The sequence below is a fragment of the Cephus cinctus genome, unplaced genomic scaffold, assembly GCF_000341935.2.
Source record: "Cephus cinctus unplaced genomic scaffold, Ccin1 Ccin1_scaffold0303, whole genome shotgun sequence".
In the NCBI taxonomy this organism is placed as follows: Eukaryota; Metazoa; Arthropoda; class Insecta; order Hymenoptera; family Cephidae; genus Cephus; species Cephus cinctus.
Genome location: NW_014333006.1, coordinates 370,186 through 386,154, shown reverse-complemented (window position 1 = coordinate 386,154; position 15,969 = coordinate 370,186). Strand labels below are relative to the sequence as shown.

The 15,969-nt window shown below is 38.3% G+C and overlaps 2 protein-coding genes across 13 annotated transcripts in view; one reads left to right on the top strand and one right to left on the bottom strand.

The window, feature by feature from the left end:
* The window catches only part of LOC107266191 (potassium channel subfamily T member 2), a gene marked incomplete at its 5' end in the record, with an annotated part of 38,195 nt that extends 22,226 nt beyond the window's left edge, over positions 1–15,969 (top strand). For 2 of the 10 annotated variants that reach the window (XM_025083461.1, XM_025083457.1), the window contains 12 exon segments: positions 140–643; positions 1,388–1,549; positions 1,667–1,820; positions 3,486–3,494; positions 6,157–6,262; positions 6,380–6,507; positions 6,589–6,840; positions 6,940–7,111; positions 8,765–8,950; positions 9,025–9,156; positions 9,801–9,926; positions 10,334–15,969. In XM_025083461.1, the coding sequence (XP_024939229.1) occupies positions 140–643; positions 1,388–1,549; positions 1,667–1,820; positions 3,486–3,494; positions 6,157–6,262; positions 6,380–6,507; positions 6,589–6,840; positions 6,940–7,111; positions 8,765–8,950; positions 9,025–9,156; positions 9,801–9,926; positions 10,334–11,236 (2,834 nt within the window). 10 annotated transcript variants of the gene reach the window in all.
* On the bottom strand, positions 1,566–6,418 carry LOC107266193 (facilitated trehalose transporter Tret1). Of its 3 annotated transcripts, none has more exons than XM_015736445.2 (5): positions 5,830–6,163; positions 5,474–5,739; positions 4,799–5,080; positions 4,450–4,723; positions 1,566–1,850 (listed from the first exon to the last, which is right to left on the bottom strand). In XM_015736445.2, the coding sequence occupies exons 1-5, from the start codon at positions 5,912–5,914 to the stop codon at positions 1,801–1,803; spliced, it is 957 nt and encodes a 318-aa protein (XP_015591931.1). In that variant the 5' UTR covers positions 5,915–6,163; the 3' UTR covers positions 1,566–1,800. The 3 variants fall into 3 exon arrangements, with proteins under 3 accessions (XP_015591931.1, XP_024939239.1, XP_024939240.1); XM_025083471.1 differs by lacking the exon at positions 1,566–1,850 and adding an exon at positions 6,177–6,418 and having other exon boundaries at positions 2,249–4,723; positions 5,830–6,063; XM_025083472.1 differs by lacking the exons at positions 1,566–1,850; positions 5,474–5,739; positions 5,830–6,163 and adding an exon at positions 6,177–6,388 and having other exon boundaries at positions 2,249–4,723.

Sequence of the window (15,969 nt, the reverse complement as noted above, 5' to 3'; positions counted from 1 at the left end):
AAATTGCAATTTCATACTTGGTCATGATCACACCTAACCTGGTATTATTTTGGCTAACCTAGTATTAAAATAAAAATCTCAAAATGACCTGTTATAATAGGTAACTGCTTGATGATCGTTTTTGTTTAAAATCTTCCAGGACCTCGTCACATCATGAAGAAAACGGATACTTGTTACTATATGAGTATAACCAAGGAGGAGAATTCTGCATTCGTCGTAGCTAATCATCAAAGTAGCGTCGCGACGGAACCGACGGGGGTTGTTGTGGATAAAAACTCGGATACGTCGGCGACCGGAAGTGAAAACGCGGCGGTACCGTCCTCTAGCACAATGGCTACAACGACCATGGGGACAACTACGACTACCACCATGACGGCGACGTCTGGCTTTTCAGCGATGTCCACTTCCGGTGGAGGGAACGGTACAGCAATGAACAATGGTGCAGAGGCGCACCTTCGGTTTTCCACCAGTTGTAATCCGCTGACCGATAACACTAGGCCCGTGACCTGGACGGGGCCCCGGGGACAGGGTCAAGGAAATTCACCAGGCCCGAAGGCCCCGTTGCCCCCACAGGTTATCTTGCTGGTCCCCCCTAGCACGCCCACACTCCAACATCACAACCTACTCGCATCCGATGTTCACCGTGAGTGTCGCACTCGCTTCTGCTTTTAATTAATCTTCTTGTAGGTGCGCCAGCTTCGATTTAATCCTGCACTGTAGTATCCATTGTTAAAAGTATATTTATTTAATGTTTTAATGTGGACCAGCCTTAAAAAATGAAGCCACTACTCGCTGGCTTTGCTAACTCACGATGACGTAGTACCAGGTATTACCTTATGGGCTTGCTTTGGTTAACGCGTACATAGTTTCCCATATTGTGAAATGGATAATAAAGATTGTTCAGGAAGATATAGGATAACTGCATAGTCAATAATCTGACATGTAGGTTAGTTTAGATTTTAGTTTCAATTTCATTAGTGGACACTTCATTGCAATATTAAAACCTCCATCACGTCCCTCATACAACTGCTTGCACACCTTCTTCCTTCCTTAACCATGACTTTTCTTCCTTCCTTTCATCTTTCCCCTTTCGACGCTTTATCCTGGGGATGTTATTTTACACGCCTAATACACGTGTAAGTCTTATGCAAATCGTTTCAAATTTGTTAATGGAATTTATGCTATTTCAAGAATAACAATTTTCATGATCGTAAAATATTTTTCCTAACCGTTATTTTTATATTTTTCTCAAATTTCTAGACACTATGCTTCAGTACGTATTAACCTGTTTCGTAATCGTGAGCATGTAATACACTTTATGATGCACGACTCTAAGGACTTACTGTCGCCATATTGATTTCACAGAGATGATTTATTAATTTTTCAGCAACTTATCTGGATCCAGCAGGCTTAGGAGACTCAAGGCAATGTATAAAGGACGCAGGATCATCACCACCAACGCCAATTACTGGAAATCATCTAGACGTGCCACGCTCGATGGATCCAAATCCAAATTTGCTCAGTCCGGAAATATTGATGCAAAGAAGAGGTCTGTTATTTTTGACATTTTATTATTAATCAAACCATAAAAAATCCAATACGTTTGATTGTCAACAGTATTGTTAAAATAGATACGATCCATTCAGTATTTCATTTCAATTTTCAGGTAGTAGACGACCCAGTATACTTCCGGTACCGGATATGATGACTAGCTCGACCCTTCATCTTCCTGGTCAGGAATCATTGGACCACGAAGGTGATGAGTCTGAGGATGAGATGGATGATGACGTCCCTTGGAGATCACCCAGTGAAAAAATTGCGTGAGTATCTTCCTTTGACGGTCCAGATCTCTGCAAGATATGAATGAATCTTCACTAGGTGTAAGCATTCACTTACAATGTAAAACCATGAACACGTATATAAATTATAGGCTACAAATACCTCAATAGACTAAAATTCATCAGAGAAGTTTGACTTTATTTATTTCATTCACCGCACTCGCATGGCATGATCTCAAATTCTTTGGTCCACTATTACTTGATTCTGACAAATTATTTTTTTAATAAATTTTTTACTGTTTTTTTTTCTAGTCACTTTCACGCCATTCAGATCTTACATGTTGTTCATTCACCGCAAAAATTCATTACGATAAGACGCACAGAACTTGTCAATAACTTCAACAATTAAAGTATTAAGAATTGTCAGTAGTATCAAGTATCAACAATTATTAACAATTAAAGTCTTCTTCTTCATGTAAAAAATTGTTTTCACTATACAAGTTCAGCATATAGATACATTCTTATCTACTATTGACTTTTAATTTTGGTGAAGTATTGCGATGTAATACAGTGCAGTTTCAACCTTGCCTTAGCTACAATTACACATCACTTATGTAAACCGTTCCAATGCTACATTGCACATACATGCATATTATAAGAGTGCATTTTAAGTGTTTAACTACAGATAGCGATGCGTCCTCTTGAGACCCGACTGACAAGAACAGAGTTAGGGTTTTTGTTAAACGAATAATAAAGTTTAGTATAATGGAATTTTATTGGTTTAAGGCTCTTCCGGACCCAGATCAGCCATCTTGAATTATAAGGACACAAGCGAGGATTTTCCGCGACTTACTTTCATTTAATTTGCCACCTCTATGCTCCGTTTAACCATCCTGAATATATGTGTAACCTTGAAAATGCAACGAAAAAAATAAGTCACATGTCCTCGTCCGACGTCTGTCATGCGCCTCGCACATACTCACTAGTCTATTACATGTTTATCATATTTTTAATACAATAACGGAGCATAGACTCGGACAGACTGACGGAGAATATATTCCGTTAAAATTTCACGATCAAAATATCTAAGACGGTTGAAAAAGGTGAAAAAATACGATTCGCACTATTTCATGTTATTTTATACAGTTAGAGACATCAATATATTCCGATAGGTGTCGTCCTATCATAATTATATTATCCATCCAGACAGTAGTAACATCCTTTATTATTACATCCTATTGTCCATTATCTTCATATACGTTCTTCTGGAATCAAATAACAAAGAATCCAGCCAGTATTCTTACTGCCCATACCTTTTTTTTTCTATGAGACGGCCCTGTGATTTCTACGTTATCGACCGAGATCGATAAGTTCCCAAAACTCCCGCAGGATAATACCATATATTATATATGATATATCATTGGAACTTTTGATTTGGGTTAGGAAGAGCCTTGAAATGAATGCGATCTCTTTCTTTCTCACTACGTAATGCACGTCACTGTGTCATCCATTCTGCCATGCAAAAGTCCATTCGACAAATGTCTCCTCATAATGTCTTTCGATAATCTCCTGTGTGATGTCGCAATGCTGTGTGATGATGTGCCCTGCCTGACACCCTAAACTCCTGTGGATGTTTTTGATGTCTTCCTCGCACCGCTCTTGCGCACTGCGCACGCTCTTCTCTTCCGGCGACTTCCTGTGCCTCAGTTTTAAAGGGTGAGTCACCATTATACGTACTGTACGATATCCCTTAAATTTATGTGTATATTATATATATATATCGACATAGATGACCATAACAATAATAATTTTTCTAGTGCAGACATACTGAACGCTCATAATTATCATTGTTGATTTCATTCGATCAAACCAGACGGACAATAATCATTATCTGAGATCTGGTTCAAAATACAGAATCTACACTGTGTTATTAGAAGATAATGTCTAAGAATCAAACTGATTAATGATTATGGACATACAATGCTTAATTCATATGGATGCGTACGGAAGTCCATATGAATAAAAAAACGAGTATGGTGAAGAATTAAATATTCAAAAATTACCCCTTCAGTGCTTCCCCCCTTTTTCTCGCCCTAGGTACATCTGTCACGTTCCTCAGGCCACGGCTCACCACCGGAAGGTTAATACGAAGGGATCACTGGGTCTATGATTTCGTCTCTTAATTCATGTTGAATCTCATACAAGCTCTTACCGTTGGTCTCTGGCAATGACCAAATGATAACGGGAAGTCCTATGGCGCCGGTGAACGTGAAAACGGCGAACGTAGGACAGACTCCCATGAGATGGCTCAATGAAAAGTACAACCATGCTATTATCAAGTTGGCCAGATACACAGAGGAAAAGCAGAATCCTATTGCTACTGTTTTTATCTTGTTTGGAAAGATCTCACTGGTCAGTACCGGTATTACCGGTATCACGCCAAATGTATAGATTATGTAATATATTGCTATTATTATTATCAGTGATGTTGCCGTCCCGTTTCCAGGCTCGCATTTGGTCCCATAATAAAAATTGTATATGAATATTATCAAATAGCAGGTAGACGACCCGATACACGATAATTTCAGTATGAACTTACGTCCGATTTTTTCGATCGTACCCAGACAACATACTACTGAGACAAAGTTCATAAGGGCAAGGAAAACGGTACCGTATCGGGGCAGCTGCGTGCTCACGATAGAATCAACGTAATTGGTCATTGCGTAGCCACCAATCACTTGAGTCGTGCACAGTGTCAGTAGTAGGAACATCATCGACATCTCCATTTTCCCAGAGCCAAACATCAAGTTGATCATCCTCTTAACTCTTGTTGGATATTCAATTTCGGAATTGAAAAATTGTACCATTGACTTGTGCTCCTCGTCGATTTCCAAAATTGTGGTTTTGCCACGTAAAGTCATCAGAGATAATTTAGCGTCCAGTACCTGAAACGGTTTTTATTGATGGTCAATTTGTTTAAAATTTAGTGTACTATTTTTTTATTGAAACTATCCACTGACCCTTCCACATTTGTACAGATAGTATGGTGACTCGTTCATCCATAGCGATGTGGATATTATGAAAAATATGGTAAATCCTATTATTCCTGGTGCCAGGATTTGCAAGTCCACGTGTATTCCCAGATAACAAATAATAAATATTCCAAAATAGCCTGATAAGCTTGTCATTGTAGCGACTGTCCCACGATTTTCTGGCAGCGAGATCTCGCTGACAAAGAGAGTAGCGGTTATTAGAAATATTCCTACAGCGAAGCCGCCGACGAATGAGCCCGTAATGATAAACTGCAAATTAAAATATTAATTTGGAGGTTATACAATTTATTGTTCTTATTTGACATTTTTTAATTAACACTTGGAAACGTGTTTGTGTATTTTTTAATTTCATAAAATACGTAGATAATATATAGATAATTCATAAACGAACTCGATGCCAGTGACAAACGGAATAAAAAAAATAATTAAATTTTATCGAGTATAAAGTCGAGTATAAAGTCGAAAATACGTTTCAAAACTAATTGATTTTTTAAATATGTGATTACACGTATTTTTTATTTTATTTCATTGCAGACTAATCTGCTACTGATCCATTAGTGTGACAGGGCACTTTTATAATTATTTTGATAAAAGATGAATTTAAATATTCGCAAATTTAAAAAAATCGCTTTTATTTCTTACCACCATGTCTTTCGCATTAGCAAGTAAAATCCAAGAACTAGCATTAACAACTCCAAAGACAATGAAAGTCGTGCGTCTCCCATAAACATCGACGATGAAAATTGGTACTAAGACGCCAAGACTGGCGCCTATAAAAATAGACGTCTCGACGAGAGAGACGTTTTCTAGAGCAACGTCCGTCTCGGTATTCGCGGAATCACCGAATTCTGGAATACTAACATTCGGTAGTCCCATCGTCAGCCCAACGGATATTGCGCCGATATTCACTGTGAAAGTATAAAAAAAAAGCTAGGAATGCACTGGAAGTGCATAAACGCTCATGACTAATAAATTCGAATAAGCTGCATTTTACGTACGCGTAATTAATGTCAGGAAAAATCTGCCAAGTTTTGGGTTTTTGAGTAGCCAACCAGTCGTTACCATATCCCAAGTAAAGTACATATTGAAGCAACATGATCATCGAGTTTCGTCATGATGAACGTGTAACTTCACTTGCAACATTCAAACGAGCAATGCGGCAAATACTTCAAATTTATTGCATATTAGAGGTGATAATGCGCGTGGCTCAGATAAGAAAATATGCCAATACCCTGAAATACTCGATGATCCAAAAATGAGGATTTGTGTTGATTAAAAAAAAAAAGAAAAGAAAACTATCACATGAAATTATGACTTTTTTTCAGAATTGTCAAAGGATTTCCACCTGTGTCGCCATTCATCGGTGTGTCGCCAACCTTGTGTTACCTCCTTAAGGAAAAGAAACCACTCTGCTGTTTGCAACTGGCACAGGTAATCGTTGTCTATCGCCGATGACTGAGCACTGTCAATGAGCACTGAATCAATTAATTATTAAAGTACATTTTTTATTAACTTTATTAACTTCCGTATTTTTCTTTATCTCTCAAGGTTTGCGAGCACTGCAGTTATCGAAATGCTAAGGAATACAATTGGCAAAACAAAACTATTATACTGGCAGCGGATTACGCGAGCAACGGAATATACAACTTTATCATACCGCTGCGCGCGCATTTCCGGTACGTTTTTAAAAGTCTGAATAACTTTGAAAAAAAATGTCCTCACAAAATTTCTGTATTGAAATAATTTTATTTTATCAGATCAAAAACTTCCTTGAATCCTATCATTCTGCTATTGGAAAGGAGACCGGAAATTGCTTTTCTGGATGCTCTTTCTTACTTCCCGTTGATATACTGGATGCTGGGCTCCATTGACTGTCTCGATGATTTACTCAGAGCAGGAATCACGCTTGCTGAAAATGTCGTGGTTGTTAACAAAGAACTTAGTAATTCAGCTGAAGAAGATACACTGGCTGATTGCAATACGATCGTAGCTGTGCAAACCATGTTCAAGTAAGAGAGAGAAATTGGGGAACAGAATATTTTATACTTTTCATTTAATTTCATTTCTTAACAATGAATAATGTAATTAATTTCTGTTGTTTTCAACAGATTCTTTCCGAGCATAAAAAGCATAACGGAGCTGTCTCAATCGAGCAATATGCGGTTTATGCAGTTCAGGGCACACGACAAGTATGCACTGCATCTCAGCAAAATGGAAAAGGTACTCCTCAGTGCTACTTCCAGTGACAACTACCCCGATGAGCCTTCGATGGGCTCCCCGGTAACACGATATCACTCACTTTCAACTCTGATTGACTTGATTGATTGACTGATTTTTGTATTTTTGTCTGTCTGAGAACTACCGATGTCACTTTGTACTTGGTTGGGATCATAGTTCATGATCGCATTTATTTATCAAGAAATATTCATAAACCATAAGTGTTATGGGACATGAAATTTTTTCTATTAACATTTCAATACTGAGAGTAATATCTATATTATGATTTTCGATGACTGGCAGTAGCTGCAAAAAAGGATCAGGGCTTTCAGTAGCTAAATGCTAAGGTTGCTATTGAACCTAAATACTAGTGGCAATTAACTCGAGTACTTTAAGTATCGTTACGCACTCTTAAGCATTGCTGAGAAATGTTTCACTGTAAAAAAATTAAAAGGCAGGAAACTGTGGAAATGTAAATTTGCTGTACACGAGAAATACTTTTACTTAGGTACTGCTTAGGTACTTTAGGTACTGCTTCAACAGTCTCCTTCGGAAGTAATTATCTCTTTTTCATGAGTATGAACTCTACTGCTTGTCGTCATAAGTATTATTAGTGGTACTAGGTTGATACTTATGAAACTACCAAATTCAATGAAATATAGATTATACTTATCTTGTAAAATTAAATTAATACTGCCAGCTGTTATTTTTATGATAATCAAGCTTCTTGATGAAACGAATTATAATATTGATAATTACTTTTCTAAATGGCATCGTTTGAACTTTTGATCTTCGACCAATCTTTGAAAGCACTTGGGTAGTTAGGCCCTTGGATTGGAAATTTTTAAATGTACATAGATTGACAGCTGATACCTCGATTCACGGGTTCTAATTTGCAAGATACAACAGTGAACCGTTGACATTACTTAAGTAACATCAATATGAAATTTTGTGTTATTAGTCAATTCTTATCGAAATGGGTATACTGATGACGATTCGTGTCTCGGGGTCTCTTAGCGCTGTAATAGAATAGAAATCCGATCACGCGTTATCATTTTAATTTATCTCGCATTCTTACTGTCTAGTCAAAAGCATGAAATAACGTGTAGTACGCATCTTAGCACATTCACGAAGGAATCGAAAAGTTTTTCAGATATTTTTTCATTTGTATTTAGTGTCAGTTTAGTCCGAGGTCTAATGTTGCATAACGTTATTAGTAACAACTGAAAAAAGACTCTTGTCGTTGCGATTTGTATAAAGGCACGCATGAAAAACAGTAAGCCCAAAATTGTTCACAATAATGAACAACTGGAATGATTGAAAGATTTATTTGATAAGTATACGTATTCATCGCGTGGATTAAACAATTGTTCAAGTGTTTTTAACGTGCATCAATTTAATTTATAATTTTGTACCGTTCCTTAACATCACAATTTTATTGATCCTGATGTAGAGACAAAGCATTTTTCGATTGAAATAGAAATGAAAGAAATTATTAAGAAAAAAATATTTTTGAACAAAAAGCTAATTAGTTTATTAATAAATATAACGCGCATACACATTATACGCTTTGCGATTCGCTTCAATGCTAAAAATTTGAAACGCCAGGATTGGTGAGTTTTTTTGGAGTAGAAGTGAGTTAGGGGATACAGTAGATAAAATTCAAATTTATCGATAGCGAGTGAATGCTAATAATTTATTTATATTTTAATACAGAGAGAAAAGGAAAGAGGTTCTCACATATCGTACATGTTTCGACTTCCGTTTGCCGCCGGAAGTGTATTCAGTGCGTCCATGTTGGATACCCTACTTTACCAAGCCTTTGTGAAGGACTACGTGATAACTTTCGTGAGATTACTGCTAGGAGTGGATCAGGCACCAGGATCAGGATTTTTGACATCAGTAAGTGCCTGTAAAAAAAAACATGAATGACCCAAATACATAATTTCACGAAATTAAGAATAAGCTCTATTCAGATGAGAATAACAAAAGACGACATGTGGATAAGAACATATGGAAGACTCTACCAGAAGTTGTGTTCGACGACCTGCGAGATCCCAATAGGAATCTACAGGACGCAGGACACGAGCGTAGCCGACATTTCGCACGTGAGTCAAATTGCTTGAAAAAAAGAAAAATTTATCAAAAACAAATAATTTTAGTAACGGGCGTAAGATGCGTTCCAATACCTTACTCGAATGATCATGATCAAGTTAAGACTACAAAATTTAATTAAACAAATTATATCAGTAAGATCAACATTGACTCGATTAAATTTGAGTAAATTTTTGGAACGCATCCCTACAGATGCGAAATCAATAGCGGCTGTGAGTAGCGCATGGCTGTGCTCATTCTCTGTCTATTCTTCCATCCTACAAACCTTTCCTGATCGCGAAACCTGACCCAATTACCAGGATCAGATAATGTGCAAGCCTTGCATTAACAACCTTGCATCGTGCTTAGATTTAGCAGCAATGGAAGACGAGAGACAGCAAAGAAACGTCGTTTTAGATGACGGAATTATAAAAAATGTATATACTTTGCTTAATAAGGTGATCCTCGAGGATAGTCTCTACTTTGGCATGCGAATGCGTAACTCTGACGATAAGAAAAGTTTTGAGTGAATATACAGAGCGATAACAAGGTCGGAGAGTGCGGGATGTTAAGGATGTAGAAAAGGATGCCAAGAGGACTTGATCTCGTTACAGGGCGACAGCGCGTAGTAAAGGTAGAATTAATTATGGTTTGACAGGGCGACTCAGACGCTGAGAGCGACACTGGCGTCGGGGTGACATATAAGGTTCGTCATTCCGCAGCAGCTTCCTGTCTAGCGAATTGCGCGAATCGCGACAAGAGTGCTTCCGCTGTAAGTATTGATGTGTGTATCTGTCTTTTCTCCTCTTTTTTCGAAACACTTTTCTTCTCCTCATGCTACTCGAGCACCGCACGCATGCCAACTTAAAAAACGGAAGTAAAATATGAAAATGATCTCGGGAGCGTGAATGTCGCATGCCTATACGAAGCGCATTGTTTAATTGCATATATATGAATATTAGCTCGTCGTTGTCTCGAGATGGCAGATGAAGATTTTCTCGCCCCTGCAGCAACGACTCGTTTTTATTTTGATGAAAAGAAAAAGTCAATTTAGTAAAATCACATTTGGAGAATTATATCGTTATAAATACAAAATGGAAAGACGAGTCGTGCTGCTTTGGAGGCTGGGGTGAGATCGGAAGTAATTTTCCTAAGGGTGACGTAGTGGATTAATAACTGTCTTGGTTCCAGTACTCGATGAGCCTCAGCGATGAGGCCCGGGACAATCATGCCCAGCAAATCGAAAGGGCGGAAATCGCGAACCTGGTGCGATCGCGTATGGAGTCATTGAACCTGCCAGTAGCGGACTACGACGACGTGTCCGAGAAGAGGAACTCCTTGTCGTACGTGATAATAAACCCCAGCTGCGATTTGAAGCTGGAGGAGGGTGACATAGTCTATCTGGTAAGGCCGAGTCCATTCTCCGCGCAGAAGACGTTCGAGAGACACAATTCGCGAAGGAAGAGCAACATCAGTTTCTGCTCGGCTCAGCTGGTGGCGCAGATGAGCGCAGCGGTAGCGTCGGCTGGGATTGGTGCCGGAGCCGGTGCCGGCGGTCCAGGAAGTCGACGAGGCTCCGGGATCGGATTAGCTAGAGCACCACCTCTCGGAAGTACAAAGTCGAACTCTCTCTCTTTACCGGACAGTCCCACCGTAGCCGGCACCCTAAGAGGTCGTTCGAATTCCCTGCGAGTAGTCGACGACATCCTCCTCAGGAGGAGCAACTCCCTGAGACAAGGTCTGACCACGAGGCGAAAGAGCAGCTTGGAGGACATCGGCCTGGGGGCACTCTCCCACCCCTCGAATCACAATCCCATCAAGATCGCCCTGAACGGCTCCATCGGTCTTGAGGTCACACCACCGGAAGAGGGTACTCTGGGTAGTATCGCCAGTAACACCGGAATCCTCGATGTGGGTTTACCCTCTATGCCGACCATGGGTGCCGGCTTCGGCCCATCCCTTGGCGCTGGTCTTGGTGGCTCCCTTGGCGGCCTCTACGATCCACCCTCCCTTCAGAGTCCAATGGGACCATCCCCCAGCCAAACCCAAACTGGCCCCCAGGACCCCCAGCACATCCAAGGGACGATAGTATGATACAACCTCATGTGGGGACGCAGACACTCAAGTGTAATGAAGCGAAACAAGTGGATTTAGCGTTCCCACATAGGCTTAGCGACCCAGCCTCGATCCTCTACAGACAGACACCCTGATGGTCGTCGACCTCTCGATCATGGGATGACCGACTCATGGTACGTCAGCGAACGCCTCCGTCGACTCGGAGGTCACTCTGCCGGAAGAGGGAACTCCGGGAGGTGGTGCTCGTAACACCCGTGTCCTGTGCCACGAGGACGACAACCTAGCCACTTGTACTCCTTTGCGATCACCTCTCGACGATCTTGTCTTTATCGGTCGCTCCGACTTCCAACGCATCGATCTCGAACTTGGCGAGATTTTTGGAGATAAAATCAGCGGCAAGAGAACTGCGCATGCGCGGTAGTAATATTGTTAGTCTGATAACCTTCGTACAGTATATACTATATATATATATGTACATGCAAACAGGGTTATTTGATAGAAACGCACCATCTGAAATTGGTGCGCCCATTATAGTCTTATGGAAAAACCATATTCAGATGGTGCGTTTGGACTGAATAGCTGGTATATATTGTAACGGCAATTTTCATAGTGAAATCGCGTTTATAAATAAATGAGACTCTATGGAAAATTAAAAGAAAGAAAGAAACCGATAAACCACGTTGATTGGCGCCAGGTACAGTGAAGCTGTACCGCTTAACTGTCTCCAAAATTTACCATGGCTAACTTTTATGCGGTGGGGTCCTAGGTTTGCGAGACAAATTATTATTGACTTTATAAAACACCAAAAATCAAATCTAAATTAAAATAAATAAATTCTCTACAATATTCTCAACTGAATATGCAAGTTAAACTGTATTATACAAAAATTAACGTTAGCTAGTGCTAACGGATTCACGATACCCTTGCGCTAAGAAAACGATTCTGTGAAGCATGGACTGTATAGGCGATAACGCAAAACCAAAATATGACACATGAACGTCATCAGACAGCACTAATCCTTCAAAACGCCACTGATCAGCAATTCGCGAATCCAACAATGATGGGAAATGCGTAAGGCACGACATTGCGACACGGTCTATCAATCGCTAACGTAAATATGGCCAACTCGCAAAAGCGTCTCTCGCCGCCTTCCCAGTCGCTCTAAATATCCACAGGAACACAATCTCCCAGGTATCTGGACCCTCAAACGGTAACGATTCTGTACTATACCCTATATAAGACCAGACAAGACTAGACAAAACAATACAAGACAATGACACCTCAATGGCCCGTAGTATTCAAATTTTGACAGGGTCCATTCTGATCTGCTTGAAAAGTATGAAACACAAAAAATCGTTCCCACGAGGGAACTAAGTATAAATTTAGCAAATAAGACAGTACAACATCACGAAATCCCTTCCCTACGCATAAGGCCCCACGTTGTAGCCGAAAATCTTAGAATTCCACGTTTTGTGACGTGCATCCCAAAATGCCACTTTACAATATATATACGTATATACTATATATATATAATATACTATACGTAATTCCTGAGAATTTTATACTAGATAATTAGAACGAAGGAGGAGCGTTACTTAACATGACAATTTTATTCATATCAGTGATAGACTTTTATCTAGCCTGTCGAGGATCACCGTCTTTGTGATTCCCTATGGTCAGCGAATTTGCAAGGACAGTGCGAAAGCCAAATAGAGAACAGAAGTATAAAAGAGAGTGTGCGTACTTGATGCGTGAAATGATGAGAGCATGAAAGAGAAGGAGATAGGCAAGGGTGATATAAAATCGGCGAATGTTAAGAAAGTAAAAAAGTGAACAATAAAAAATTCGATAAGAATCGGGAGACTGCGACATGTGCACAGACTTACGTCATAGAGCGTCAGAGATTATAAAGGTGCAACGAACGAAAACCAAAACTTTGAATCTTAAGAGCGCCATCCTTATTCCTCCTTTTTCTTCATTTCTCGTTTCCTTGGTACATATAAATAATACAGGCGGCGTTATCCAATTTATCTTGAAAGAATAAGAAAAAAAAAACATCAAACAATTCTCAATGCAAATTTTACATTTCAGCACGAGCTCCTGCAGTTCATGCTTCTTTTTTGACAATCCGTTAATTGAAAATCATTATCAATATATACTTGTTGTACTGACTATCCAAAATCCAAAATCTACTATAAAACGAAATAAGTAAATTAATAAAACACATTTATCGACCAATCTACACAGAACACGTGTTTTTCGCTGTACGCTTTAGCAACTTGGCATCGGCTAGAGGTTCCTTTTAAATTAACCTTTAGGCTCGAAATGGAAAGTCGTCCGACGCAGTCAGACAAATTACTCTCACTGTGTTTGTATAGGAGAAAACGGAGTAATGCCGGCTAGTCTATTTTCTACATATTTTACTCTATAGGGAAAACAAAATCCATATTGATCCTATGGTCTGCGTAGGTGCCAAATGCTTCATTTTTCTTCATACTAATCATTATATTGATTATATACGTGCGGTTTCATTTTTTCATTTTCGAAACATTATACAATTCATTCAAAGATATGAAATCCATATGCTTTGCTATAAATAATTTAATAAGTATATTTGCAAAAATTATATTCACTTTTTGAGCAGTATTGTCACCCTATCAACTATATCCGTGTGTGACAATTAAAAAAAAAAGATCTTTCTTTAAAATTTTTTCAAAATTTTGGCTCACCATATTGGATCCACCGTTGTGAATTTTAATATGTTTTACCTCAAATTTGTATTTAGCGATTTCTAAAAACTTTTAAGTACTGAGTTTTATAAAAATCAAAGAGCATTCGCATTTTGTTCTTCTTTGGTTCGGTTGGTGATTATTTTCTTGCAGATCAAAAGGTTGATCCAATATGACAGTAAAAACTTAAAAGATTCATCCTTTCTCTATTGATTTCTAATGATAAAAAATTTTTAAAAAAACATCGTCGCCATTAACCAGTTTTCCCCTATTATTATTATGATTGTACACTAGCAGACTATAATAACCATTTTTGTAGGTAGAGGCGCACGTTGTATGTTTTTCGAAAGTGATATTTTCCATTTGCGTCGGATGTGCTATTGTGCCGAGTGTCGAGAACAGTTGTCGTACTAGCTTTACGATTTTATCCATTAATTATACATAGTGTAATGCGTACACCTAAAATTATATGGACACGCAAATACGTAAATAGCGACCATAGCTTGTATACACGAGAACAGATCATTTTACACTGTGACGATTTTAACGAATTTAATACCTTTTGGATTTTATTCATAATCCGTGCAGTCGGAACTTACTTGCCCTCGAGTCATGTGTAACTCTTTATACACGTACTGTATCGATCAGTCAGATTGTTGTCAGTGTTATTTATCGCAATCGTCACCCCTAGAAAGTATGATAATGTAAAAAAAATTCAAACTAATATATAACCGTTTAAACCGAAACAGTCCTTGGATTGTCCAAGTGGTTCATATAAATTTTTTTTTTTATATATTATGCTCGTGTAATTAATCTGGATCGAAAATTCCGACTGCACGGTTACTCAAATACACTCTGTTAATAAGATGTATCTTTATCTTAACTGATGCTTTATCATTTCATTCATCGATAGGCGTACCGCTGTAATGTTTTCCGGTTTACGGACACTTTTTCGAATAGACGTTTGTTCGAATGAATAATTTTTAGAAAATTCGTTGAACGGAAGCATCAAAAAATTGTACTTTATTACAAACTAGAAATTAATTACAACTCTTTATTTTATTTAAACAAAATTTTTTTCGGGCAAGATGACAGTTTGGAAGTCTTACCTAACATAGCCACTTTTAAGCTCATCATATCAGAGTTCTAAATGCGGTTTTATATTTAACTAAACAAGAAATCGGTGAATCGGTGAACCTTTATACACGCGCTGTCCGTGCGCCTATCGAATTAGTGATTTATGGAATAATTTCGAGAAACACTATTTACGAAAAAATGTCAGTTCGAACAAATGTCCGTGTTCGAACCAGTGTCTTTCGAAAAAGTGTGCTTCGAACAAAGGAGTTTGAAAAACTGTCCGAATACGGTATTTTCCTTATACAAAAAAAAAATGTTTTAAAAAAATTGCGAATCTCATTTGTACGAATAACACGGCATTTTTTCCTAAAACAGCACTTTGATTCCTCGATAAAACCAAAATTGGATATAACAGTTTTTGAAATTATATAACGCATACATTAATACGAAAATACATGTAAATAATAAAATAATGACTATTCGAAAAAAAAGCACATTTTTAAAATCAGTCGATATTTTCGCACGTCAAATTATTTGATTTTTGCAGAACTATTTCAGAATTTTTGATAATCGAGGAAATAGAGTAATTAGTTATATTTTTCATCATTTTTTTTCCATTTCAATTTCCTTTTCACAGTCACATGTAATATATCGAAACTTAATCGTTAATCCGTGAATATATTGTCTGTTAAAGTGTTTAAAAAAAGAAACAGAAAAGTAACAAAAGAAAATTATATTATTATACTGACTTCACCATCAGTATTTTCGACGTCCGCACGTGACTTCTCGTTCCAATTAATAACGTGAAGATAGCTGTTTCAGACGACCGGAACGAGATGCACGGAAAAATTCGAAGGTGGACGAGCATCGCACGAAATTTCGTGACTTTGTTTTCGATAAGTGCGACGCTCTACGAAGAGATCAATTGGATTCTTTATAGATTAA